Source organism: Ambystoma mexicanum, chromosome 10 (genome assembly GCF_040938575.1).
Source record: "Ambystoma mexicanum isolate Mex_15411 chromosome 10, UKY_AmexF1_1, whole genome shotgun sequence".
NCBI classification, from domain to species: domain Eukaryota; kingdom Metazoa; phylum Chordata; class Amphibia; order Caudata; family Ambystomatidae; genus Ambystoma; species Ambystoma mexicanum.
In genome coordinates, this window is record NC_090932.1 from 534812704 (window position 1) to 534838888 (window position 26185).

A 26185-nucleotide genomic window follows, 5' to 3' on the forward strand; every position below is an offset into this window, starting at 1 on the left:
ATGCATTGTAGATTTGCGTGTAAATAATCTGATGTTAATTACAGTTTATTAACTGTGCTTGTATGATTTGTGTGTAACCTAAGATACGTGCCCAGATGCCTATGGGCCAGGTGCGCTATATAAGTAAAGAAATACAAATACAGCATGGGGTCTGGCATGGATTCACATGCTCATGAATAAAGAATACATAGCAGCAGGGCTCCAGATAAGGCGAGTACAAGGCCGTTTTACGCATGAAAATCTTGTAAATAAGCGAGCTTTATTATTTTCCTGGGTGGGGAAACCTGCTGACAAACCTCTGGCACTTAGTGTTTGTTGCTGTCGCAAAAAGGCCATCTGGGGATTGCCCCATTTGCGGAACATGTTCTCCACTAGGTCCTGCTGAAGCTCCCACTCACGGCGCGAGCGAAGCTCCCTGCTCAGGAGTCGGCGACCGTGTTCTTGACACCCCAAGGTGAAACGAGATGAGGTACATCTGAGCGACGGGCCAAAGAAGTCCTGTGCTTCTTTGCAGAGTGCTGGGGACCTGGTGCCCCCCTGATTTCTAATGTAAAACATTGTGGTAGGATTGTCTGTGAAGACCCGCACCACCTTGCCCTTGAGGGACGGCAGGAACAATTTAACGGGCCAAAACACCACCCGTAGCTCCAGAACAATGATGTGCAACGTCTTTTCCTCCGGCAGCCACAGACCTGTGGTGTAAAGACTTCCAGTGTGGGCTCCCCAAGCCTCCAGGGAGACATCAGTCGTTACGGTCTCCTGATGTGGTGTGGCCTGGAAATCCACACCTCCGGTCAGATGAGAGTGCACGCCCCACCATCTTATTGCCTGACGGAACCCCTCGTCGAGAGCGATCTTGTCCAGGAAGCTTCCGGACATCTGAATCCAACGTACGTTAAGGAACTCCTGCAGTGACCGCATCCATAGCCTGCAGAGTCGGATGAGATAATTGCAAGACATCATACCGAGCAGAGACTTGATGGCCCTCACTGTGGCGATCTTCAGAGCGAGCAGCCGTTGCATCTTGCCCAGGATGGCCGCCACGCTCTCCTCAAATGGTGACGCCAGGCATGACACCGTGTTGAGCCGGAATTCCCAGGAACAGAGCGTTCTGCGATGGAGACAAGCAGGACTTTGCATAATTCACCAAGGACCCCAGATCCGTCACTAGGCGGACGGTCCTCACTGTGTAGTCGACAGCGCTGCTCCTTGAGCTGGCCCGGATGAGTCAGTCATCCAAGTAAGGGTAGATGTGGATCCCTTGCGGTCGCAGATGTGCCGCCACCGGCGCCAGGCACTTGGTGAAGACTCTGGGCGCCAAATTCAATCCGAAGGGAAGGGCCTTGAATTGGTAATGCTTCCCCTGAACGACGAAGCGCAGAAACTTGCGGTGTCCCTTGTGAATTGGGATGTGTAAGTATGCATCCTCCAGGTCCAACAACGACAGAAAGTCTCCCTATTATATCTGTCCGAGCACATGCTGAAGAGTGACCATTTGGAACTTCTGGGACTTTATGCATTTGTTTAGTCGTCAGAGGTCGAGAATGGTCCTCCAGCCACCGGTCTTCTATCTCACGAGGAAGTACCTTGAGTACACTCCGGGACTCCATAGTCGCTTTGGGATGAGTTCCATCGCCCCTTTTAGCATGGCCTTAACCTCCAGCAGCAGCTGAGGGACGTGGTTTTCCTGACGGGCCACCGGCGGTATTTGGGCACATTTCTGTTGAAAATCCAGGGTGTGTGTGGGCGAGCGTCCAGCATCCAACCGTTGGTGGAGATGGTCTTCCACACGCCGAATTTCGCCAGCCAGCCTCCCACCGGTTCATTCTCGCTGGCACATCGACGGGCCGCCTAGGGGGCTTTGGCGACAACGACCTCCTCCGAAAGCCTTGGAACGGCCCCCGTTGGTCTCTTGGGCCAAGGAGCAGGAGGGTTGGCGGTACAACGAGGAGCCCCCACCATAACCCTTGGAAGCACGGGGAGACTTGCCTCCTGAGGATAGAAAGGACAGCCGTCACTGCTGTAGCGTGCACAGAGCACGTGCCGTCTTCACCTTGATGGCCTGTAGAGACTCATCTACAGCCTTCCCGAAGAGATAGTCTCCGCCAAAGGGCATGTCCAAAACCCTCGTCTGGACGTCCTGTCAAAAGTCGGTGGCCTTGAGCCAGCCAGGACGACAAAGGCAAACACTGTTGCCCATCTGGCAGAACCCTGTGTTGGCGATGTCCGTTGCCACCATGATGCCGTGGTCTGACGCCACCTTGCCTTCTTGCAGAATCTCTAACACGTCTGACCTCTGCTGTCTGGGAGGAGGCCAGAAGGGGAGTGAGCTTGAACCACAGCTCTCAGTCGTAGAGCGATACGATAGCGAGGGGGTTGGCGGCCTTGATGGTCGTCGCTGCAGAGTAGATAACACGTCCCACAGCATCCAACTTCTTCCCCTCGCTGTCCGGAGGGGTGGACGCTGCCGAGGATGAAGCACTGACGACTTCTTGGCCACTACAGAGACCACAGAGTCCGGTGTCTGTTGGGCCCGCAAGCACTTGGGCACAGAGTCCAGCACCCTGTATTTCTTCTGTAGTCGGTCCATCTTTGCTGGGGCCGTAGAAGGGTTCTTCATGAGAGACAGGCCTTCGTCCCAAATATCATCCAAGAGTGGGACTGAAAGGATTGTCTTTTTCTTCGCCTCGTGGCACTGGTATAAGAAGCCCTCCTTCTCTGGCACGAGCTGGAAAGAGGTGCACTGAAGAATACGAAAAACGGGTCCCCATTAATCGGAAGTGTGATCGATGGAGCACAAGGCTCGATTGACCGAAAAAGTTCAACTCGTTCAAAAAGCGAAAAACGCAGTAAAAGCTCGAGAGCTAAGCACAAGGACTCCCAACACTTGAACGTGTGGTAAAAATCTGAAGATGGCTGCCAGAGGAGAGGCTTACTTAGAGGGCAGTCATTGGCTGGGGCAGTATGACCCAGAGCTCAGCGATTGGTTATTAGGAGAAAGAAAGTTCAGAAATGAAACAAACTGATTTTTTTCTTTACTGAGGATTCCCAGCCTGACTGGGAATATTCACGAGTATGTGAATCCATGCCAAGCCCCATGCTGGAGAAACTCCCCTAACAGGTACAAGGCCCCATTCAACATGGGGAATCTGCATTCTTGTGAACTGGTTTTCCTCACTGCATACTGTGACGAACCTAGCAATATCGTCATCGATTCTCCAAAAGGATGATTCTCTTATGTGGCCTGCCAAAGGCAGAAGCTACCCAACTCTGACCCTGGGGGAGGCTGTGTGAGGACCACATGGGGAAAGAAACTCCAGAAAGGTTGGCAACCAATGGATCAAAAAAAATCTTGCCCTCACACTTCTCAATGATACCCATACATCTGCAACATACCTACATGGTTTATTGTGATGCAGTTAAAGAATGCCCAGGTGAAGGCAACCAGGGGATGTGGGTATGGACGCAGCCTAATCATTCTCCTCCGGATCCCCACACAGTGCTCCAGACAACAGCGTGGGATAAAACCTAGGTGTGGGGACCCAGGTAGGAGCCTGGGGCGTGTGCCTGCCTGAGAAACATACCCCCCCTCACCTCCCACCCACCCACCCCCCCTGGCAGTTGAGAACCCGGAAGGGGAGAGGAGCGGGGGAAAGTTTATAAAGCAACCCTGAAAGGAGCAGGGATTACAAAGGGGCAAACACAGAAGCCAGTGGAAACTGGTCAGAAAGCGCCTGGTAAGAAGACCACTTCAGTACTGGGAAGTCAGAGGAGGTGTAATCACCAGGAAAGAGAGGAGGGCAGAGTGACTACCCCACGGTGCCCCCACCACCAAAGCCCCCTTGGTGCCAGGCATAAAACAACCGCAAAAGAGCAGAGACTTGGTGTGGGCCCCCAGAGTTAAACTCGGGCCCTTTGCCCGCCTAGGAGAAGGTCCAGAGGCTGAAAGTGTGGCGACGCACCTCAGTGGAAGGTTGTGAAACCAGGTGAAGGCCCAGACGAGCGAAGAGGATAAGACCACCCCAAGGGGCAAGACTACAGGACCCAAGAGGCCTGATGCAACAGCACAAACCTAAGCAGGAGGAGTAGGCACGGAGGAGACTCAAAGCCATGCAGAAAACAGCCTCAAGGGAGTGGTGTGAAGGGGGTTCGGAACACTGAGGAGAGACCCTTTTTCAATGCAGGAGACCACCATTGAGATTGGTGAGGATGAAAATACAAACAAGAATAGAAGACCCCACCCACCCATGGACTAGAGGGCGAAGTTGGGACAGTTTGAGTTGCAGGGGTTGGAGCCGAAGTGTAACAGACCCCCCCCCGCCCCCCAACCATGTCGGGGATGACACCATGTCCACCAAGAGAAACATTGCCTCCCTCCTGGAGGAGAGAAGGGGTATGAGGGACGAAATATGAGGAACAGTGGATAGGATCAATGTCAGAATTGACTAAATGGGCGAGAGACTCCAAGCAGTTGAGAACAACCAGACCCCCCTCCAGACAATGGTGACGCAAATAGATATGAGGCTGGCAGAGATGGAGAGAAGGGGAGTGTTAGGGAGAATTCTCAGATATGTGCCAATTCCTTTCCACCTTCAAGACCCCCAGCTTTTTCCCACTCTCTCAGGTATTTTTCTGAGATTCTTTTTGACTTTGTCAAAATGGTCCTGGTCTTTTTTTCACCATTTCTTGTTGGAAAGGTCCTTCTTGAGATTTACTCTGCGCGCCAAACCAGGTTTGGTCCCTTTGTTCATTTTGTCTTTGGCGGGATTCACTAGTGAAGCCTGCCTCTGGCTCCAGCGTATCTAGCAGGGCAGGAAGCGAGGAAGGTGCCCAAAACTCCCTGTGCTTAATCCCCTTGGATACAGGAATGCACTAAAAGGTGATTGGCTGGAGGGCTGTCCTCAGAGGACAGCCAACCTGCTGAGTGATGGACAGCTAGGCTGCAAATGAATGGGAGAAACCTGCATAAAAAGGCAAGGCTTTTTGCTTGGAAGGCAGAGTCGACCACTGGACGAAGGAATCTGAAGAAGAACTTGGAAGAGATGCCTGCTGCCATTCCTGGACCATTTGTTTGCCCAGTGAAGCCATGCTGCAGTGCTGAAGCTCCGAATCCACCTCAACTAGAGAAGACCAGCAAAGGACGACTTCTCCCCTTGGGTTGGTGGGACCAATCAACCCCAAGACGAGCTCATCTGGAAATCCTCTCGGAGCTGCATGTACTTTGACTGCTGCTGTGGTAACCGATTGCCAGAGAGAGGAACACCAGAACTGAGTGAGTGCCTTTAAGTCAAACCGCAAGCTCCAGGAAGATCCTCCGGACTCCCATGAAGCAGGACTGACCAAGCCTGAGCCACAACAGAGTGCTGGACCACAGATGCAAGTAAAGTCCATTACGGTATCCAAGAACGGTGGTGGTGCTATTTGCGAGGGTCACGAGAAGCTGAACCCGCGAAGTATTGCTGCCGCCGACCTTCAATTCGTAGTGCAGGAGTCCCCAGACGTCATCCCTCTTGTCCACACGACTGAGGCCCAGGAACAACATGATCTGCAGACCTACATAGGAACAGATGCCAGCTGGAACCAATTTCTTCTAACCAAAGGTACTGTAAAACTAAGGGGACTCACCATGTAGCCTTGCTAGCTCTCAGTTGAGACTGGTCTTGGTTGCTTTTGCAGAGTTGCTTGCAGCTTTGCCCCTCACAAGCCTCCCAGCTTGGGGCCCTACAGTGATTTCATTTTCTACAAAGACTTCCAAAACATTGTGCAAGACTTTTTACCTACCTGCAACAAGTGCTTCAGCTCACCTAGACTTCTGCTCAACTATCATTGGCTGTCCTGGCTCCCTGAAAGACTCTTCTTGCCTCGGACTTTGTGCTTTGCCTTCCCCCAGGAAAGGGTTAAATTACTTTACATTGGATGGTTTAAAAAGTACTTACCTGCTTAAGAATATTTGTTAACCATTCTTCTACTCCCTCATCGTCTCCTTTTGACACTAACCTACATATTGCTCTAAATGTACCATGATACATTAATGCCCAAGGTGCCCTAGTTATTTAAGTCACCTCAGGGTGTTTACTGTTTTAACAGAAACTGAGTGTGTGTACTTTGAAGTATATTTTTGTGTTACAAATATAAATTGCTCCCTTCTGAAGAAGGCTTATTCAACTGACTGTTAAATAAATTAATAATTGTTTAAACAAGAAACCTTGAGTGTAAGAGTTCATTTGGATACTTGTCACTGTGAATCCATGTGTAATAACCCTACAGCTCACATTGACCCCCCCACCCCTTTGATATGAGCCGGGCTGCTCAGTCACTCTACCAACTTGTGTAGTACATGCTTATACCAAAGGTTGGGTGAACTATTGCCAAGAGGTCAAGTCTGGTGCAGTCTGCCACAGGGTACTGCATACAATATTGCCTAAAAAGAAGGAGAGCTGGCCCTGAATATGGACGATTTTGAGAACCGTGAGAAGGAGCAACAACTTAAGATTTTTCGGGAATCCCATAGAAGGTGGGAGAATCGGAAAGGGACCAAAGGAGAACCATCCACGAGACGGTGAATGTCTTATTTAGAGACAAAAATATGGATGAACCTAAAATTGACATGGTGCACAGAGCAGGGCGGCAGGGAGAGGGCCACGTTCAGTGGTTGCGAACTTGCACTTCCATAACTATCCGGATAGGCAAAATAACCTAGAAAAAGCGAAGGGGCAGGGATCAGTGGCCCTAGATAACTTGAAAATGGCAATATACCAGGATCGGTCTTCGCTTACGCTGACAAAGAGGCACCAATGTACCTCCCTCACGAAATGGCTTAACGAAAAGGAAGCGAGATACAGATGGGGCTTCCCCCTTTCTATATCCTTTGAAATCGATGCTTATAACTACAAGCTGATGACGGAGGACGACATTCAGAGGGTGGAAAGAGGAGATCAACCCAGAACACAGGCGATGGCGCATAAAGGGGCCGAATAGGCGCAAAGTCCCAGGCTCGAGATTCATTCAATTCAATACTCCCCCCCCCCCCCCCACCCCCCTTTTAGCCCTCTAGAACTTGAGGAGAGGAGGGGGGTGGGGGGGTTAGGGGGCGGCAGTTTGGTCTTTTTTGTGTGTTGAAAAAATTACAAGTTACTCACTGTAGTGACTAACATACTCTTAGTCCCCTTTCCTCCATACTGTATGGGCGTCCCTTCCTAGGGACGGGAGACGGAAACTTTGTCACCAGAAAAACCTTCTTTCCTTTAAATGTAGAGGCGCGCGGGTGTGCAGCCTCGGGAGCACGTGCTGCCCTGACTCCGCCCACCGGCGCCACTCCTCAGTCCGCATTGACGCGTCGACAATGTTTATTATTGCCCAATGACACCAGTATTATTAGGGGGGAGGATGGTGGGACATCTGGAGGGAAGGGGACTAAGAGTATGTGAGTAACTTGTAATTACCCTTACGTTCCGTCTGCTTTCTTCCATACTGTATGGAGGATTACAACTGGATGTGGCCCCAGGGTGGAGAGGAGACCCTCCTTAAGCAAAAAAGTTCCTTAGAACTGCCTGTCCGAAGGCCGCGTCTGACTTGGAGCCGGCGTACAAACAGTAATGCTTACCGAAAGCTGAAGGGGTGGGCCAGGTAGCTGCCCTGCTTACGACCTGCCACGGAACCCGACGCTGGAATGCGATGGCCGTGGCCTTGGCCCCGACATGCATGATGGCTGGCAGCGGCTTGTGCTCTTTGATGGCTGCAATCAACCACCTTGCTATGAAGACCTTGGATTCCTGATAACCAGGTCTGGAGCCCCCGCCCCCTAAAGGTGACAAAGTGTCTCCGACTTGCGGAGGCCCTTGGTCCAATCCAGATAGAACTTCAGAGCACGTCTAACATCCAGAAAGTGCAAGACTCTGAGCCTCGTCCTGGAGGTAAGCGAAGAATGCAGGTAGGACTAGTTCCCCATTTAGATGGAACGCGGAGGGTACCTTTGGTAGGATCGCCGGGTGAGTCCGCAGGACCACCTTATGGGACCCTGACCCTGAGTGTATAGAGTTCTGAAGCCACCAGAGCCTGGATCTCGCTGACTCGAGCGGATGCAAGACCTACTAGCAGAGCGGTCTTGATGGTGACCAGCCTGATGTCCGCCGACGCCTTTGGCTCGAAGGGTTTGTTCACCAGGGCGCCCAACACCAAATTGAGGTCCCACACAGGGTGTGGTTTTTGATGGGCGGTAAAAGCCTTGACAGGGCCACCAGATGTTTCCCCGACTATAGGGTTGGAAGAGAAGACCTCCTCCGAATTTCTGTAGGCCCCTATGGCTGCGAGACAGGTGCGACATGTGTCTGCCTGTATGCCTGAGTGGGCAAGGTGCGCTGAGAACGAAAGCCCATCGTCCAGCATGAATGTCAGGGGGTTGATTTCCTTAGAATCTGCCCAGTGAGAGAACCTGCTCCCTTTACTCCTGTATTGGCTTCTAGCGCCCTGGATAAACTCCAGGTCAGCCCGAGATCAGTTCAGGTACTTGTGAGTGATCTGCTCAGGAACCACGCTGTGAGGAGCGGGGGTGGAGAACCCCCCCCTGCTGGGATAGGAGAGGTTCTGAGCAGAAGGTGCATGGGTGGTCGGTCCGAGAGGCTGAGCAATTCAGAGAAGCACGGTCTCGCCGGCCACCAAGGCACTATCAATATGATGCTGAGGTGACAAGCCTCCTTTATCTTGCGGTGTACCCTTGGGATCAGGGGTGTGGGCATTAAAGCATATGCTGTCATGCCCTCCCATTGAATCTCTATGGCATCGCCAAGGAAGCCGGAGCTTAGTCTCTGCCAAGACGCAAACGGATGGCACTTCCTGTTCCTCCAGGAGGCAACTAGATCCACCTGAGGATAGCCCCATGTGTTGAAAACCTCCTGCACTACCTGGTCTTTCAATTGCCACTCATAATTGTCCGCTCCCAGCCTGCTGAGTCTGTCCGCCTCCCTCCCCGCCCCCGGGCAGTGGACAGCCCTGAGGTAGATTTTTTCCAGGGCCCATTCCCACATGCTGACAGCTAGGTTGCACAGCAGAGGGGACCTGGTCCCCCCCCCCCTGCTTGTTGACATAGTACATGCTGGTGGAGTGGTCTGTCTGGATCAGGACGGTCCTGCCCCTAATGAGCAGGAAGGAAGGCCATGAGGGCTAGCGAGCCAGTTGATAAGCAACTCCTGCCGGGCCCAGACTCCATGGACGCTGGGGCTGTCCAGAGTGGCTCCCCAGCCCTCTATGGAGGAGTCTGTAGTAATGACGTGGTAGGGAGTCAGCTGCCGGAATGGCCTGCCCATCCACAGATTGCAGTCCTTGGACCACCAAGTGAGGTCCGAGAGGAGAGAAGGCGGTATGCTGACAAACTCCACTTGGGAGCCCCTCTCCTTATTCCATGAGGCTGCAAAGTGCAGCTGCAGTCTCATCTGGAGCCTCATGTGTGGCACAGCCAAGAGGCCCGCTGCCATAAGACCCAGTAAGTGCTGGTACCACCAAGTAACTGGTTAGGTAAGGAAGTGCGTAGTGGCCCTCTTGATGGCCGTAAACTTGTCCTCTGAGGGAAATACCTTCTTGGAGCTTGTATCCAAGATGAGGCCCAGGAAGGTGAGGCTCTGCGTGGGCTGCAGCTAGGCCTTTTTTGAGATGGAGGGTAAACCCCAGGTCATCGAGTGTACTCATAAGTGCAGAGGAGGCGTGTACAACACCCTCCGGGGATCTTGCCCTGACGAGTCAGTCTTCCAGGTACGGGTAGACATGGTCCTGCACCCTGAGAAGGGCTGCCACTGCATTCACGAGTCTGGTAAATACCATGGGGTCTGAGTTGAGGCCAAAGAGTAACACCTTGTACTGGAAAGGACAGCCCATGATCCTCAAGTGTAATAAGGAGTGATGTTGCTGCCAAATCAGGTTGTGTAGATAAGCGTCCTTCAGATCCAAGGAGCACATCCAATCTCCCTTGTCTAGTGTCTCAGCAATGAGTGCTGGCATAACCATCCTGAATTTCTGAAGAGGGAGGGAGAGGTTGAGGGTGTAGAGGTCCAACAACTCTCAGGGCAGCCCGTTTCTTTTTTGTATGGCGGAAATCCTGGAATTGAAGCCTAATCCTCTCTGGGAGGCTGGTACTTCTTCCACTGCCTGGCTCTCGACGAGCAACCAGATCTCCTCCAACAGAGTTGCTGTCCCGAACTGTGGGAGGGAGGAAGGAAGGAGGTATAGGTAGGCGGTAACCTGTGGATACTACCGAGGATCCACGGGTCCGCAAAGTTCTGGCACCAGAAATGCACGAGAGGCTAGCCTGCCCCCCACATCCCCCACTGGAGACACGTGGACCCGGAGGGACACGCTGTTCCTTTTTGCTCCGAGGCTGCTGCTGAGGGGAAACTGGAAGGAGCCCTTGCTCCCGCCACCCTTTTTGCTGCTTGCAGCAGTGCCGACCCGGCAAGCGGGCAGGTTGTCTTGACCTCTGTTCCTGGAAATCCCGGAACCTGCCAAACGCCCGCCCCTTATCGGAGCAACAGCTAAACACTTTGTGGTTTGCGAGCTGTTCGTCTGCTTATCCAATTCCTCGTTGGTGGTAGAGTGTAAGAGGTCACTACCCTCGAAAGGAAGGTCCAATATGCGATCCTGGGCTTTGGGATTGAACTTTGCAGCCCAAAGCCAGGCCGTCCTCCTCAAGTCCGTGGCGATGCAGATGGCCCGGCAAGAAGTGTCTATGTCGGCCATTGTGGACTCCGTAATGTCCTGCGCTACCAGCTTGGCTTCTCCTAGACCTGCCGGAAGGAAGTCTGATATTTCTGTCCAAAACCTCTGGATAGCCGCTGGAAGCATTGCATCCGCGTTTGCTTGACGCAGGTGCAAGGAGGCGGAGTACAGCTTTTTCCCCATACGCCTCCAAGATCATCTTCTCCTTGCCTAGCAACGCTGAGGACAAGGTGGCTGAGGATAACTGAGGCTTAGAGTAGAGTGACGCTGCAGCAATCACAGACTAGTGTGCTGGGCGTGCTTTGATAGCAAGAGTGTATCCCCCTCCATCTGTCTATACTTGGCATCTAGGCACCGATTGACAGGCTGGGCTGAGTGTGGCTTGAGGCAACCCTTCTTGGCCAGAGTGACATCCTCCTGCATTGGGACATCTGTCTTGGTAGGGGGTCTTCGGAGAGGACCTCTGCCAAGACCACCCTCCTCGGGCTGCTCTACCTCGGGATAAGGAAGGCCCAGATATTCTGCCAAACCGGTCCTGAATGGCCTTCGCTGAAGACTGAGTGTCAGGGTCCTCATTGTCTGTGTCCGGCTGGTCTGCCGTGGGAGATGGGGTGCTGTGGAGAATGGACCCGGAGGTTGGCTCGGAACTGGCTGCACTGTGGGCGTATTCGAAGGAGCCGGCAGCAGGGACTGCGCTGGAGCCTCTGGTGCCGGAGGAATGACTATAGGCACCTGTGGAGTGACCCAAGGGAGCAAGTCCCTGACTGCAACCCTTAGGATGGCACCCATCTGGGGGTTCGCATCAGACCCAAAAACCTTGCGAAGAACCTATCCTCCAAAAAGGTTACTGACAGTGGCTGGGGGCTGCCTGGGCCGGAGCATACTCCGTCTGGGTTGCAGTGGGACCCTGCCCTGCGCTACTGATGGATACACTCTAGACCACATACCTGGTTGACACCAGTCCCACCTTGAAACTTGTCCACCCGCATGCTCTGTTCCTAGCAGTGGCATCGGACGAGCGGCCAGGTTGTCTGGCGAGGCAGCCATTTTGTTGTGCTGTGTGCCAGAGTCGTGGTGCATGGCCCTCCAGACACGGTCTCGCCCAAGACACTAGGTCTTGGAACATGAGGCCCATCCCCCCCTCAGGTCTAGGCCTGGAAGGTTTATCACCCTCGGCATTGTCGCCGGTAGTGCTGCGCGCAGGCGCCCCTTCGGACATGGAGCCGGTACTAGGGCATAGCCCCTCAGGTCTAGACTCTGGTAGAAGAACATTGCGGTCCCTCAGCACTTATACCGGTAGGGTCCGAAGACCCATCGGCCGTAATGCCGGTAGCTGGGTTAGCCTCGGTGCCTGTGCTGGTAACAGTACCAGAGAGGTTCCCCCCCGCTTGGGCGTTTCCTCTGGAAGGAGTCGCCCTTACGGGGTGCGATGGAAAATAACGGCCCTCGCTTGGGCCTCAATCTCTGTTGGACAAACTTCTTCAAGTCCTCTGCAGGCGACGCTTCGAGGAGTTCTCTCCACCTAGCTAGCCTGTTCCTCAATGAGCGTGGAGTCAGAGTCACACGCGGTGCAACCTTCCCAGCCGTGGTCAGGGCCAAGCCAACGGAGGCAAAGAGCGTGGGGGTCAGATCTAAGAAAGAGCCCCTCACAGGCTAGGCACCTGCTGAAATGCGCTGAAGTCGACATGCACCGGGGAGGATCGTGACACCACAAGGACGAAGTATCTAGATGACCAAGACAAAAAGATAAGTGAAAAATCCGGGGAAGAGTGCGTGGAATTATATGGCAAGACCAAACCCAGGAGCGGCCCGTTCTCATCGATGCGGAAAAGGGGACTGAGGAGTGCCGCCGGTGGGCGGAGTAAGGGTAGCGCATTCTCCCAGGGCCGCACCACAGCACGCTTCTAAATTTAAAGGGGGAAAAGGGTTTTCTGGTGAATAAGGTAAGGTCTCCCGTGCCTAGGAAGGGACGCCCATACAGTATGGAAGAAAGGGGATGGGATGTAAGAGCATAAGGTGATGGAAGGGGGCGCCAGTAAAAGAGCTTAGTTAAGCAGGTCCGGGGTTGAGGAGGACCACTGATGTAATCCCATCTGAGCTGATGATTCTGGGCAGGGTTGGATTGCAAGGAAGGTGGTGGGGGAGTTAGACAGGGTTGTTCTTTGTAACATCCGAGGTGTGGCGTTTCATGAGGGTAGTTGCACTGCATGGGCCCAGGCAAAAAGGGCCTTCATCAATCTGTCTCGGGTGAGGGGAAAGTTACAGTGCTCCGGCAACAGGGTGATGTCTGGTCTTGGTGAAATTATTATCGGCTCCCTAAATGTCTGGAACCTCAACTCACAGAGTAAGCGATCAATAGTACTTAGGGAATTTAAGCAGGCACAACTTGATTGGATATGCCTCCAGGAGACACACTGGCCGAAGGGTGCTGAGCCCAGACTACGTGATCATGGTTTCCGAAGCAAAATAAAAAGCGCAAGGGTCACAGTCATGATCTCATCCCAGCTGGTCTTCCTGGTGTAATCGGTACTAGCTGACCCAAACGGGTGGTATGTGTTTGTCAAAGGTCATTGTATGGGGCAAGGCTCACGCTGGGTTCTGTGTACTCTCCAAACGTAGGACAGTGAATTCTGGGAGGGAGTTAGGGAAAAGAAAATTGTGTTTGCGGAAGGGCAGCTGGTGGTTGGGGGATATTTTAATATGTTGTTAGACCCAACAAGGGACCGCAAGAGAATGGGGGAGCGACCGGCAACAAGAGCAAATATGGGAGACTCAGAACACTTTAAGCAGGTAAATGAGGTTTTGGGCCTGTGTGACTCACTTACCCCCCTGGTAGAAGATGACATGCCGTACACCACCTCAACAACAGGACTCCTTTTCGCGCATAGATCTGGTCTTGGAAGACTACCTTAAAGGCACAAGTACTGGACCCCCAGGTTGCCCAAATACCATGGTCAGACCACGATATGGTGAGAGTCTCAGTGGAGATGGGGAGTTCTGCAGGCCCAGGAGGGGGCTGGAGGTGCAATGACTCACTGTTTAAGAATAAGGAAGTGCAGCAGGAACTTCTTGCGTGAATCAAAGAGTACTTCCTCTTCAATGTTACTAGAGAGGTGGGAATCCAATCAGTCTGGGAGGGCTTCAAGGCAAACATCTGGGTGGTACTGACAAAGAAAGGCAGTAGAAAGAAAAGGGGGTGGGGGATGAGAGCTTGCTCCGTCAGAAAACAGCGCAGATGCAACCGGGGGCACCATGGGAACGTATACATCTTCTACGGAAGCAAAGGCGCTCCGGTGATACAAAACACAATTGAAAGCCATTCTGACTCAGGACACAAAAGACAAACTCCTGTTTTTGAAAGAAACATCATAAGAAAGGGGGTAGGGCGAATAGGATCTTTGCATGGAGGCTGAGGGAGGAGAGGAAGCGTAGACCAATCGGTCTATTAAGACAGATGAGGGAGGGTCTATGAATTTGAGAGGACTAGACCTCTGAGGGCTCCCCAAGGAAATACTGGAGAACCTTGAGTGCCCATAACTGCAGGAGTTCCTACGGGTCATCAAGGAGATTCAGTCTGGGTCAGCGGCGGGGGAGGATGGCTTCTCGATGAAGTTTTATAAATTATTCAGGTCCTTGTTGGCCCGATACCTGGAGAAGGTGTTCAAATTATGCCTGCAAGGGGATGCCCTGCAACCCACTATGTTCCTCTTACCGACCCATCTCTCCTGAATGGGGGGACGTCTTGTGTACGAGATTAGAGGTGGGATTACCGCTTTTAGTACATGGCAATCAGGTGGGTTTCCTAAGAGGGAAGCAAGGGTCAGACAACATCCGGAAGACTATTAACCTGATCCACAGTGCCCAAATGTAGCTGCAGGAAGCCTGCCTGGTGTCACTGGACTCCGAGAGGGCCTTCGCCAGGGTTGAATGGCCCTTCATGATGAAGGTCCTGACGAGGATGCGCGGCTGGGGACTAATTTCCCCGAGATGGGTGGCAGAACTTTAAAATAAGCCCAGGGTCTGGGTCAATGGGGGCCTCACAGAGACCTTTGTAATAACATGAAGGTACAAGACAGGGTTGTCCCCTCTCCCCACTGCTTTACCCCCTGGCGATGACTAACTACCAAATCAAGGGCATTCTGGGTGTTGGGGGGGGGGGGGGGCGGAACAAATGCAACTCTCGCTCTGTGCCGAGCATATATTGTCATACCTCACCAACATAACATACAACACTCCCTCCCGGCACTCATGACCCAGATACTGAAGTATGGCCGCCTCTGGGGGCTCAAGATTAATGTAGGGAAATCATGTATAATGCCGGTACTAGAGCGGAGCCCCCTCTTCCATTCGAAAAAGATACCAAGGCATGAAGGTTGTTGAAGAGCATACCGTCTTTGGGTATTCAGGTGACTAGGGACCTGAAGGAAATGGTTACAGCCTATTATGACCCCTTTCAATACACCTGACGGCTAAGAGATGGGACCCCCCCCCCTCCCCCGCAATACTGACCTGATCTAGTAGGATGAGCTCAAAGATGAACGTGCTCCCCATATTGCTATATCTGTTCACAGCTACCTCGAGACCGCCCCCAGAGAAGTTTTTCTTAGAAGTAACAGGAGAGTTCCATAGATTTATGTTGAAAATAAGACACCCAGGGCAAAAGTGGCAACTGACACTCCCAAGGGATAAGTGGGGGATTTGGGCTAAGGGGCCACCTCACTCGAGGTTTTTTGGACAAGTTGGCACAAATCCAAGGGTACCTAAAGACACAACATGGCCCTCTTCTACGTGTTCTGTATGGCCCAACCAGCCCCACCACCCCCCCCATTGGATTTTGAGTGCCAGGGGCTATACTTCTCACAGACGTGGTCAGATAAGGGCCTTGAGCGGGAAGGACGACTATGTGGGGATGGAGTCTTCCTGGAATTAGAAGCTGTTCGGGAAGTGTTGGGGACGGACTATCTCAGTGTTCGAGTATCTCTGCATCAAGGGTATATTAACAAAGCCAAAGTGGGAAGGATCCGTGAAGAGAGAGTTAACAGTGGAAAAGGGAATAGATTTATCCATCAAAAGAAAGGGTATCCTATCAAAGTTGGATAAAGCTATGAATGAGACGTGCCTACAGGGAAGACAAACATTCCAGAGGTACTGGGTGGACCTGGTGGGGGGAGGAGATCTCAGAAGAGAACTGGCCACAAATGTACAAAGTTGCCTTTGGGTTAGCCTGTTCACCTCTCCGATGGAGCTACTTTAAAATGTTAATGGGCTGGCACAGGGATCCCCTGAAGCTGTCCAGGATGTTTGCGGGAGCCTCACACCCATGTGCCCCAGGGGTTGTAGACAGCAAGCGTTGTGGACAACAGGGGCCGCTCACCCACATGTGGTGGTGGTGTCCCAAAGTGCAACTGTTTTGGAAGAAGGTGTTGAGCTGGATGGAAGAGGTCACGGGAATATGATTGGGCTTATATGATATGGGAATATGTTCTCCCCTGTCCCCCCCTTCCTCTCTCGATTCGTCAAACTACTGCCCCATCTCTATCACTCCTTTCCTGGGTAACTACTGGAGAAGCTGGCTATCTCAGTCACCCACCACACTGAATCTACTGGTTGCCTCCACGACCAGCAGTCTGGCTTTAGAGCATCCACTGCTCTTCTGAACACCTGTGAAGACATGCTCTCAGATGTGGACACTAACACTCATTCTATCCTCATTCTTCTTAACCTCTCCTCAGTCTTTGACACAGTAAACCACAACATCCTGATGGCACGTCTCAGCGACACCCTAGGAATCACAGGCCAGGCTCTGGCGTGGTTAACCTCCTTCCTTTCAGACCACCAATCCCGGTTAGAACTTGGGGCCTTTCCCTCTACTATTACACTTTCAACCTGCGGCGTCCATCAGGGTTGTAACCTATCCCTCTGGTTCTTCAATGTCTACATGGCTGCCCTGGCACATGAAATTGCCAGCTTCACGTCTTACTTCCAGTGTAATGCAGATGACATACAACTCTCCTTCAGGCTAGTCTCAGCCACCTCATATCTGACTGTCCGCAATTCAGTCATGGTGTGCTGCAAACGACCTCTGCCTTAACGCCAGTAAAACAGAGATAATTAGCACTGGGACTCCTGCTTCCACTTTCCCAGTCTGGCTGGCCAGCCTCCCTTGTCCCTGCACCTGCACCCACCTGCGAGGCAAAAAACTTTGGGGTCATCTTCGACTCCACTCTCTACTCATATTTCAGAGATCTTCAAAAAGTCCAACTACCAGCTGCACCTCCTTAGAGGTACCCGCCCCTTTCTCACCTTCCCCCAGAGGTCCACCGTCTCCAGAGCCTTGGTTCTCTCAAGGCTGGAATACTGCAACAACCTCTTTCTCAACCTCACCACCACTGCTTTGCACCCTCTGCAACTCATCCATAACAGAACTGCAAGACTTTTCCTTTGCCTCAAGCCCAGGGACTGCATCTCTCTGGCGCCGAAATCCCTCCACTGGCTCACTGTGGCTGAACGGATCAGGTTCAAGACCCTCTTCATTGTCCACAAGGCTTTCTGGGGCCTGGGAACCACCTATTTGCATAAATACCTTCCTAAATACTGTTCCTCCCGAGCCCTCCACTCATCTGCCTCCAACCTTCTACAAGTGAGCTGGTTCTCTAAGAAGAGATTTGGATGGAGATCTTTATCCTCAGCAGGAGCCTCACTCTGGAACAGCCTCCCTGCCGCCCGCCATCTTGAGCCCGATCTCCTTAAATTCCAGAAACTCCTCCAGACCTTCCTCTCCTCTCCCTCTCCCGCACTAAACCCCCCCTCCTCTCTCCACTCTCCCTCCCTTTCCACAAAGCATGCCCACTGGCTGCCGGGCGTACCTCAGTCTCACTGGCACCCTCCCCAGTGCTCCAGCACTTGCCTCAGGGCCTGCACTTGGTCAATAACTCATGAGAATGGTAATCTCTCAGCACTTACCAGTTTCTGACTAACTGGTTGCACTTGTTTCTCCCCCAAAAACCTCCCCCTGCACTTGTTTCCCCTCCCCTCTTCTGTACCTGCTGTGCACTTACACGATTGGAACGTACCATGCCTGAAGATCGTCTATCATTTCTCCCCCATCTCCCCTCCTGCATGGTTGTGCCTCTATGCTCTTGGAAAAACTGCAGAATCGCCGTCAGACCTGTTTTCTGTCATGTACACCGTTAATTGTATTGAGGCACTTATTGCTGTCCTGTGAAAGGCTTGTATCATTCCGAAATTCAAGTTCTCGGAATGACTGTTGCTCTCCCCTTCTGGAGCGCTTTGAAACACTTGTCTAGTGCATACACACCGGGCCTCATTACGACCCTTCCCGGTCCGGAAAAACGGTGGCGGTAAAACCGCTGCCACCGTTGTTTCCGGACCGGCTGATAAAGAGTCCTGCACGCAGGATGCGTCACTCTCGCCAGGTCTGACCTGGCAGGATTTACACCACCCGCCTGCAGGCGGACATGGAAACACTGGCTCGGTCATAGACGGAACCAGCGTTTCCATTGTCCCCATCCCCTTGGAGTTCTATGGGAAAGGGGACTTAAAGAATTCCATCGCCGTAATTCCCAGGTCACAAGGTCGTAATGCCCCAGTGATTCCAGGAATCACAGAGGCAGAATGATAGTACGGGTCCGGCGGTAGACTGACGGTTGGGTCCGGCGGTAGACTGACGGTTGGGTCCGGCACGGTTACCGCCAGACTCGTAATGAGGCCCACTATACAAGTGAACATTACCATACCATTAAGATTGTGGTCAGTGCTTGAAATCCTTGTTTCTGAAATGTCTTGTTCTCTTGACAAATGCAAATAAAAATTAAGTTGAAAAAAATAATAAAAAATAATTCCCAGGTTCCCAACCAACCACATTTAACTATCCTTTGTTGAGGGATAGTTAAAGCACAAAGTCAGAGGATAGAAGAGTTTGAGGGAGCCAGCACAGCCAATGTGAATTAAATAAAAGTCTAGGTGAGCTGAAACACTTCTTGAAGTTAAGTAAAAAAAAATCTTCCACAATGTTTTAGACATCTTTGTAGAACATGAAATCACTGTTGGGCCACACGCTGGGAGGCTTGTGAGGGGCAAAGCTGCAAAAACAGCCAAGACAAGTCTCAACTGAGAGCTAGCAAGGCTACACAACAGGAGGTAAGCATCCCTTGATTTACAGTACCTTAGGTCTGAAGAAATTGGTTCCAGCTGGCTTCTGTTCCAGTTGTAGTATGACAGATCCTGTTTCTGGGCCTCAGTCGTGGGGACAAGAGGGAGGACGTCTGGGGACTCCTGCACTACGATTTGACGTTTTTTGCGGCAGCAATAGGCAAACTTCAGATTGTAGTGCGGGAGTGCACTTCGCGGTTTCAGCTTCTCGCAAATAGCACCACAGCGGTTCTCGGATACCTTATGCAGTTTCCTCACTGTGGGTTCCAGCACTCTGTTGAGGTGACTCAGGCTTGGACAGTCCTGCTTCCTGGGAGTCCGGAGGATCTTCCTGGAACTTGGGTCCGACTTAAAAACGGCATACTCGATTCTGGTGTTCCACTCCCTGGCAATCAGTTCCTGCAGCAGCAATGGAAATACAGCCAGTTACGAGAGAATTTCCAGATTTCGTCTTGGCATCGCTTCGTCCCACCAACCCAAGGGGAGACGTAGCCCTTTGAAGGGCTTCTCTAGTCAATGCGAATTTGGAACTTCAGCAATGCAGCAGAGCTTCACCGGGCAAACCAACGGTCCAGAAGTTGCAGAAAGCGCCTCTTCCAATTTCTTCTTCGGATTCCTTCGTCCAGTGGTCTACTCTGCCTTCCAAGCAAAAGACCTTGCCTTTTATGCAGGTTTCTCCCATTCATTTGCAGCCTGGCTGTCAATCACCCACCAGGGTGGCTGTCCTCCGAGGACAGACAACCGGCCAATCACCTGTGGGTGCATTCCTGTAGCCAAGGAGACTAAGCACAGGGAGTTTCATGCACTTCCTTCACTTTCCACCCTGCCAGACACGCTGGAGCCAGAGAATCCTGCCCAAGACAAAACGAACAAAGCAACCAAACCTGGTTTGGCACACAGAGTAAATCTCAACAAGGACCTTTGCAACAAGAAATGGCAAAAAGACGACCGGGGCCATTTTGACAAAATGAGCACCCATGAGTGCTTTGCTGCAGCTGCAACTGCAGCCCGTGATAGAAACACCCATTGGTAGAAAAAAGTAAACAACCACCAGCCATTAATTGTAGAAAGGGTAACAAAAATGTTACATGAGAAACTAGACAAAGGGGATACTAAGTAACCCCTCCACCACCCTATGGTAAGATAGTGTGTGTGCTGGGTCGCCTTCTCCCCAAATTTCAGCTTTCCACCTTCAAGGGAACCTGTCCTGGATCAGCTGCTGTGACTGCCTGCATTCGCTGCCTGTCACTGGAATCAGTCTCCCTTCATTCCGAAGTATGCCGAGAAGGCCTGCATCAATGGATTCTGCATTTCTTCTCCCAAAAAGGCTGCATCTTTGATTTCCAGTCATCCAGAACAATCCTTGAACCTCATCTCTCACTGGAACTAACGGCAGAAGATGGGGCAAAGTCCTGACCCTTAGCCACTCTTAACTGACCTTAACAAACCTTTGGTGGTGAACCTGGCTTAAGTATAGCTCTGCTGGACTACCCTAGTATGTTGGATTGAGTGGAGCCCTATTCTGATTTTTACATGAACTTTTATCTAACTTTGTGACTATGTATTAACGAAAACTACTGGCAATGCAGTACTCTACAGAAACCGACGCAATGAGTGAATATTTCTTAACTGCTGACTTTTAGGCCTAAAGGCCAAAAACATTTTATGGTTGGACTTCATACGATTGAGGGGATGTTCTGTGATTATTTTGACTAGTATTATCTATTTCTATTCATCAGACTACTTACCTGTGTGGCATTGGTAATTGAATTGAATGCTATTTTTCCTCCCTCTGTGATTGTACACATCTGTTTTAGGAGTGGTTTTTGTGTCAATATTTGCCTAGTATTTTTTATCTGCTTAGTGTGTAAACACTAAAGGCCTAATAAAAACTATATTTGTATTCTTACCAGTCTAACTGGAAATATTGGGGTCGCTCTGTGTGGACTCATTGAAGCCATAGACACACCATTCCTGGGAAGCCACACTGCGACCTCACCCAGTTTGGGATTTGGCTAACCTCGGAGTATCTTCCCTTTTCACCATAACGGGGTGTCCTCCAAAAATCCTCCCACCAAGATTGTCTTTTGGAAATCCATCTCAACTACCACGACTTGTGCTCTCAATCTGCCTAAAACCTTAATTCACCCTAGTTCACCATTTGCTCTCAGAAGGGTTTTGAGCTAAAGTCACTATGAGAATCTCGGTCAGAGAACTAGCCCTGAACCAACCATGCCTCTGCGAGACAGAAGCACTGGCCAGATTAGCCAACATTGTCATTCTGCGGTCTTTCACAACATTTAGCGTTGCATACAGTACCAGCCTCACCTCCGTAAATCCACAATTATTGGCAACACTTAAATTCCACTCTTCAACCAGCAAGCCTCGTTTTACCTCCTACATTACTCAACCACTTGAAACTTTTGTAATCCTTTGGACATGTGTTGCGTTAACAGTGTCAGGACACAGATTGAAAAAGCATTCGTCATCTAAAACATCACCCACTTCATAGTTATACTAGCACTAGGAGATCATCTCCCCCCCCCCCTTTACATTTAGATGGAGTGCTCAAAAATGGTGTATCGGGAGTGTGGAACTTCCATTGTGATGCGACAGGCTCCATCATCACATCCTCCATTTAAGAGCAAGGAAATAGTGGAGAGGATGAGCAAAAAGCCTTCAAAGGCAGCCATTTACCACCCCCCTCCTGTAAGACACAACTTTATATTTACACTTGAAGCAGTTGCAACGCTCCTCTTTTTCAGTCAAAATTGGTAATGGCTGAGCTACCAGTCAACAGTTTGAAGGCTGATAGTAAGATGTTGCTCAGGAACCGTTTTCCTATTTCTGAAAGCTACTTAGAACATTTTGAATGGATGATGTAAAGATAAATGAGCAGATTGATTTAATGTTACGCTCTGTGAGAGGGAGAGGGAGAGAGAGAAATCAATGTTTGGTGGGGGGGGGGGGTTGACGAGGTCTAAGGACATTCTTGGGATGAGGAATCCTGACCCTTGGGTAGTAAGGATTTATTGCAAGCCTGGGTAACGCCACCCATGGTTACCATTAACACCAAATAGAGAAAAATGAGAGCGCATAACAGAAAAAGCTTTAAGAGACCTGGAAAACCTGGCTGTAACATAGTTATCCTTTCAGGACATTACACTGTTCGATGTACTACTGCAATCTAAAATCTGCAGCTCTGTCTTGTGGGCTATTGAACAGGGCAATTACCAAGTGGAATTTTTAAGAGAATACAAATTATACACTCGTTGAGGTTAAAGGCAATAAAATGCCTTTCTAGTAGTGAAGCATGTAGTGTTGGGAGGTGCAGGAGGGCATAGAATGCCTGGGTTGAGGAGGAAGCCTCTGGGGCAGATACCTGGCCCTCCCCCGCCACAACCTTAAATGTTAGGAAGCTTAGAAATGGTCTCAGTTGCTACATACCTTCTCTTCATAGATCTTTTTGATACGAGCCACAGCCTGGGCAAGCTGTTCCTTTTCACCAGTGAAGACTATCTCAGTCTTGTTGACACTGGGAGGTGGAATGTTAATGCGAGTCCCAGTCTCCTGCATGATTTCGCCCACCAGCTTGTTGTAAGGGCCAGCAATGAAGGGATGATAGACCTTCTCCACTTCAAGACGCTCCACGGCACGCTTATCCTACAAGAGGGAGAAAACTATGACGGGAGGAGCAGAGGTTTTGCATCAAAGAGCTACATTAAAAAGGTCAATAAGCTACCTGCTCGGCGGAGATCAGCAGGATCTCGTGCCGCGCCTTCTCTATGCCTTCCTTGGTGCCAGTGATCTTGATCTGGTTGCTGGTATCTTCCGGGCGAGGGATCTGGATCTTTGTGGCAGTTTTGAGCTCCAGGTCCTGCAACTTCTCACCATTCTTGCCAATTACAAAGCGGTGATGCTCCTTGGGAATACCCACTGATGCAGATGCCTGGGGAGACAACAGCCTAGGTTACAGCTTTACATAAACACATGCTTTACCAATCTAGGAGCAGATGTCGGTTAACATCTTAATGTACAACAAATTATTAGAATTCTTAATAGTATGACACCCGAATACAAATTCCTAAATGTTTAGGCAACCTTACTGCCCACGTTTATTTTTAGAACCTACCCTGGCAAGAACTTCTGAGATCCATCAAGGTTTACAATTAGGTCAAACCAAACTCTCAATGGTATTATGATTGAGTAGCAAGGCATAGAATCAGGTGACGATTGCCTTGAACTTCTGTATAGCTAGTAATCACGAAGGATTGGTGATTAACAGAAGTTAACTGAGCTGTTTGGAAGATTTTTACACAACCCACTGTTTAGTGATGTGCAACAATTGAACCTAAATGTGCAACTGCAATTCCAACCAAAAAGGAAGCCAAACCTCGCTAAGAGGGTATCAAACAGAGAACACTCAGGGTTAACTTGCAAGTAAGTAAAGCTGGTACTTTAGCTCAGTTAGTTCACAGTTAATCTAAGAACACACTAATAAAATTGCATACTGAAATAACACTTTATTAAAGACACACAAATTTCAATCAGGTCAAAATAAGCAGTTTAGACACACAGCACACTATGGAACCAGGGTATGTATGAAAAATCAGCAGTTGTCAGTCAATACCCAAACAACCCCTACTACGAACAAGCAAGTCCAATGCCTAGAGATAGACACTGCATATGTCAACTAAGGACTTGGTGAAGGGAACACTAAACACAACATAACATTTTCGATTAGTCGTTACAAGGAGCCAAAATACCACACAGACCATTACAATATCACTAAACCGCTGGCACATTAACATGGATGACTGAAGTGCACACTATACATAGAACATGCATACACAGATATGGGATACATTACTCACCGTAATCGTATTTCTGATGCTTGTATCTGCTTAGATTCACATGCTGTGCATAGGCCGACATCTAGTGGAAGCTGCGGAGTATTACAGTTTGTTTTTCGAAACTCGAAAATGGGCGTCGACACAAGGCGTGCCAGTAATACTATCCCTAGTGTGACGTCCACTGTACCCATGATCCCTCACGCGTCTAGGACCCAAAGATTGTATTTTTTCTGACATGAGGACACATGAGGAGTAGCGCGAGTACAGATGATCCAAGCACATAGAAGATAGATGAGATAAGACTACAAGCATCCATGCGCCTTCTCTCAGAGGGGAGGAAGGGTGGGTCGCATGTGAATCTAAGCAGATACAAGCATCAGAAATACGATTACGGTGAGTAATGTATCCCTTCTGAGGCTTGTGGAATCTGCTTAGATCACATGCTGTGCATAGATTAGCGAGCAGTGTTAGAAGGAGGTGGGATTTGAGAAGGGTCATGAGCAAATAAATGTCTTGGAACCGCTTGTCCCACTTGAGTATCTGTCTTGGAATGAGTGTCAATGCAGTAGTGCCGAGTAAAAGTGTGAATAGAGCTCCAAGTAGCTGCTTTGCAAATGGTGTCAAGGGGAACATTTGCAATGAAAGCAAGAGTGGCCCCAATGCCTCTTGTCGAGTGGCTCTGGGCGTAAAAGGCAAAGTTTAGTCAGAAAGAGTAACACAACTGGATACAGTTGGCAATCCACTTGGAGATGGCACCCTTAGAGACGCGATCTCCCTCTTTGCCTGTGGCTACGGAGACAAACAGTTGATCGGTTTTCCTAAGCGTTCTGGTCTTGTTTACGTAGTAAAGGACCGCCCTACGCACATCTACGGTGTGTAGTTTAACCTCAGCCGAGCTTTGTGGGTTTTGGAAGAAAGCCGGAAGCTCGATGGACTGGTTTACATGGAATTTAGAAATAAACTTAGGTAAGAACCTAGGGTGTGTCCGTAAAACCAGCTTATCCTTATGAATAGTAAAGAAAGGATCCTGCACTGAGAGCGTGAATTTCACTGACCCTTCTTATGGATGTAATGGCTACTAAGAAGGCAGTCTTATAGGTCAGGTGTTCGAGACTTTTCTTATGCATGGGCTCGAATGGGGGGCCCATGAGTTTAGATGGCACCACTTTCAGGTCCCATCCTGGTGGTGGGTTAGATATAGGAGGATGAAGTCTCTTTACTCCCTCCATGAAGGCTTTAACCACGGGTACCTTCCACCACGACACCTTGCTATGTGAGGTGGTGTACGCCGACAGTGCTGCCAGGTGTACCTTTAGTGAGTTCAAAAGCAACCCTGCATCCAGCAGGTGGAGCATGTATGTCACGATTGTGGAAGGAGTGCAATCAACTGGGCTGATTTGTTTATTCTGGCACCAGATAACAAATCTTTTCCATTTGTCGAAGTAGCAATGCCTCGTGTTCGGTTTCCTAGACTCTTTTAGGATGTCCATACACCTCTGTGGTAAATTGAGATGTCCAAACTATGAGCTCAGGAGCCATGCTGCTAGGTTCATGGAGTTGGGTAGAGGATGCACCTTCTGACCTTGGTGCTGGGACAAAAGATTGTACCAGCCCGGAAGTTTGATGGGATCGCACACCAAGAGTCTGCGTAGGTGTGGAAACCATGGTTGTCTCGCCCACATGGGAGCAACTAGGACTAGCGTCATCGCCTCTTTGTTCATCTTGTTCACCACCATCCTGGAGAGGAGTTGGTGAAAAGCGTACGGAACAAGTTACTTACCTGTAACTGTTGTTCTCCAGCATGGGTCTGGCATGGATTCACATGCTCATGAATATTCCCCGTCGTCAGGCCGGGAATCCTCGGTAAAGAAAAAAATCAGTATCAGTTTCGTTTCTGATCTGTCTCTTAGTAGTAACCAATCACTGGTCTCTGGGTCATACTGCCCCCAGCCAATGACTGCCCTCTCCCTAAGCCCCGCCTCCGGCAGCCATCCTCAGATTTGGTAGCACGTAAAGTGCAGTATGACCAAGTGAAGAGCCGCAAAGGGGTAGGAGGGAGGGTTCGCATGTGAATCCATGCCAGACCCATGCTGGAGAACAACAGTTACAGGTAAGTAACTTGTTCCTTCTCCAGCATGGGGTCTGGCATGGATTCACATGCTCATGAATAAGAGAATACATAGCAGTACACACTTGCACAACCACGGGAGGTGGCAACAGGCTCAACATTAAGCAACTCTTACCTCCTCACCAGGCTCACCTTAGGCGAACAGGTTGCGCAGCACTGCTTGACCGACCCTGGGCTCCTCCCTGGAGTCCCGATCGACGCAGTAGAATCTTGTAAAGGTGTGCGTCGACCTCCACGTCGCAGCCCTGCAGATGTCCAGCAGGGGCACACCAGACAGGAACGCTGTGGTAGCAGCGATCCCTCTGGTCGAATGGGCTCTCCGATGGCC

General features: G+C 50.5%; 1 protein-coding gene across 2 annotated transcripts in view; it reads right to left on the bottom strand.

Annotated features, from left to right (window-relative positions):
* Window positions 1-26185, bottom strand: part of HDLBP (high density lipoprotein binding protein) — an 829415-nt gene that overhangs the window by 523071 nt on the left and 280159 nt on the right. For both annotated transcript variants that reach the window (XM_069618106.1, XM_069618107.1), the window contains exons 6-7: window positions 22619-22825; window positions 22324-22539 (exon numbers count right to left, since the gene is read on the bottom strand). In XM_069618106.1, the coding sequence (XP_069474207.1) occupies window positions 22324-22539; window positions 22619-22825 (423 nt within the window). The remainder of the gene's footprint in view (window positions 1-22323; window positions 22540-22618; window positions 22826-26185) is intronic.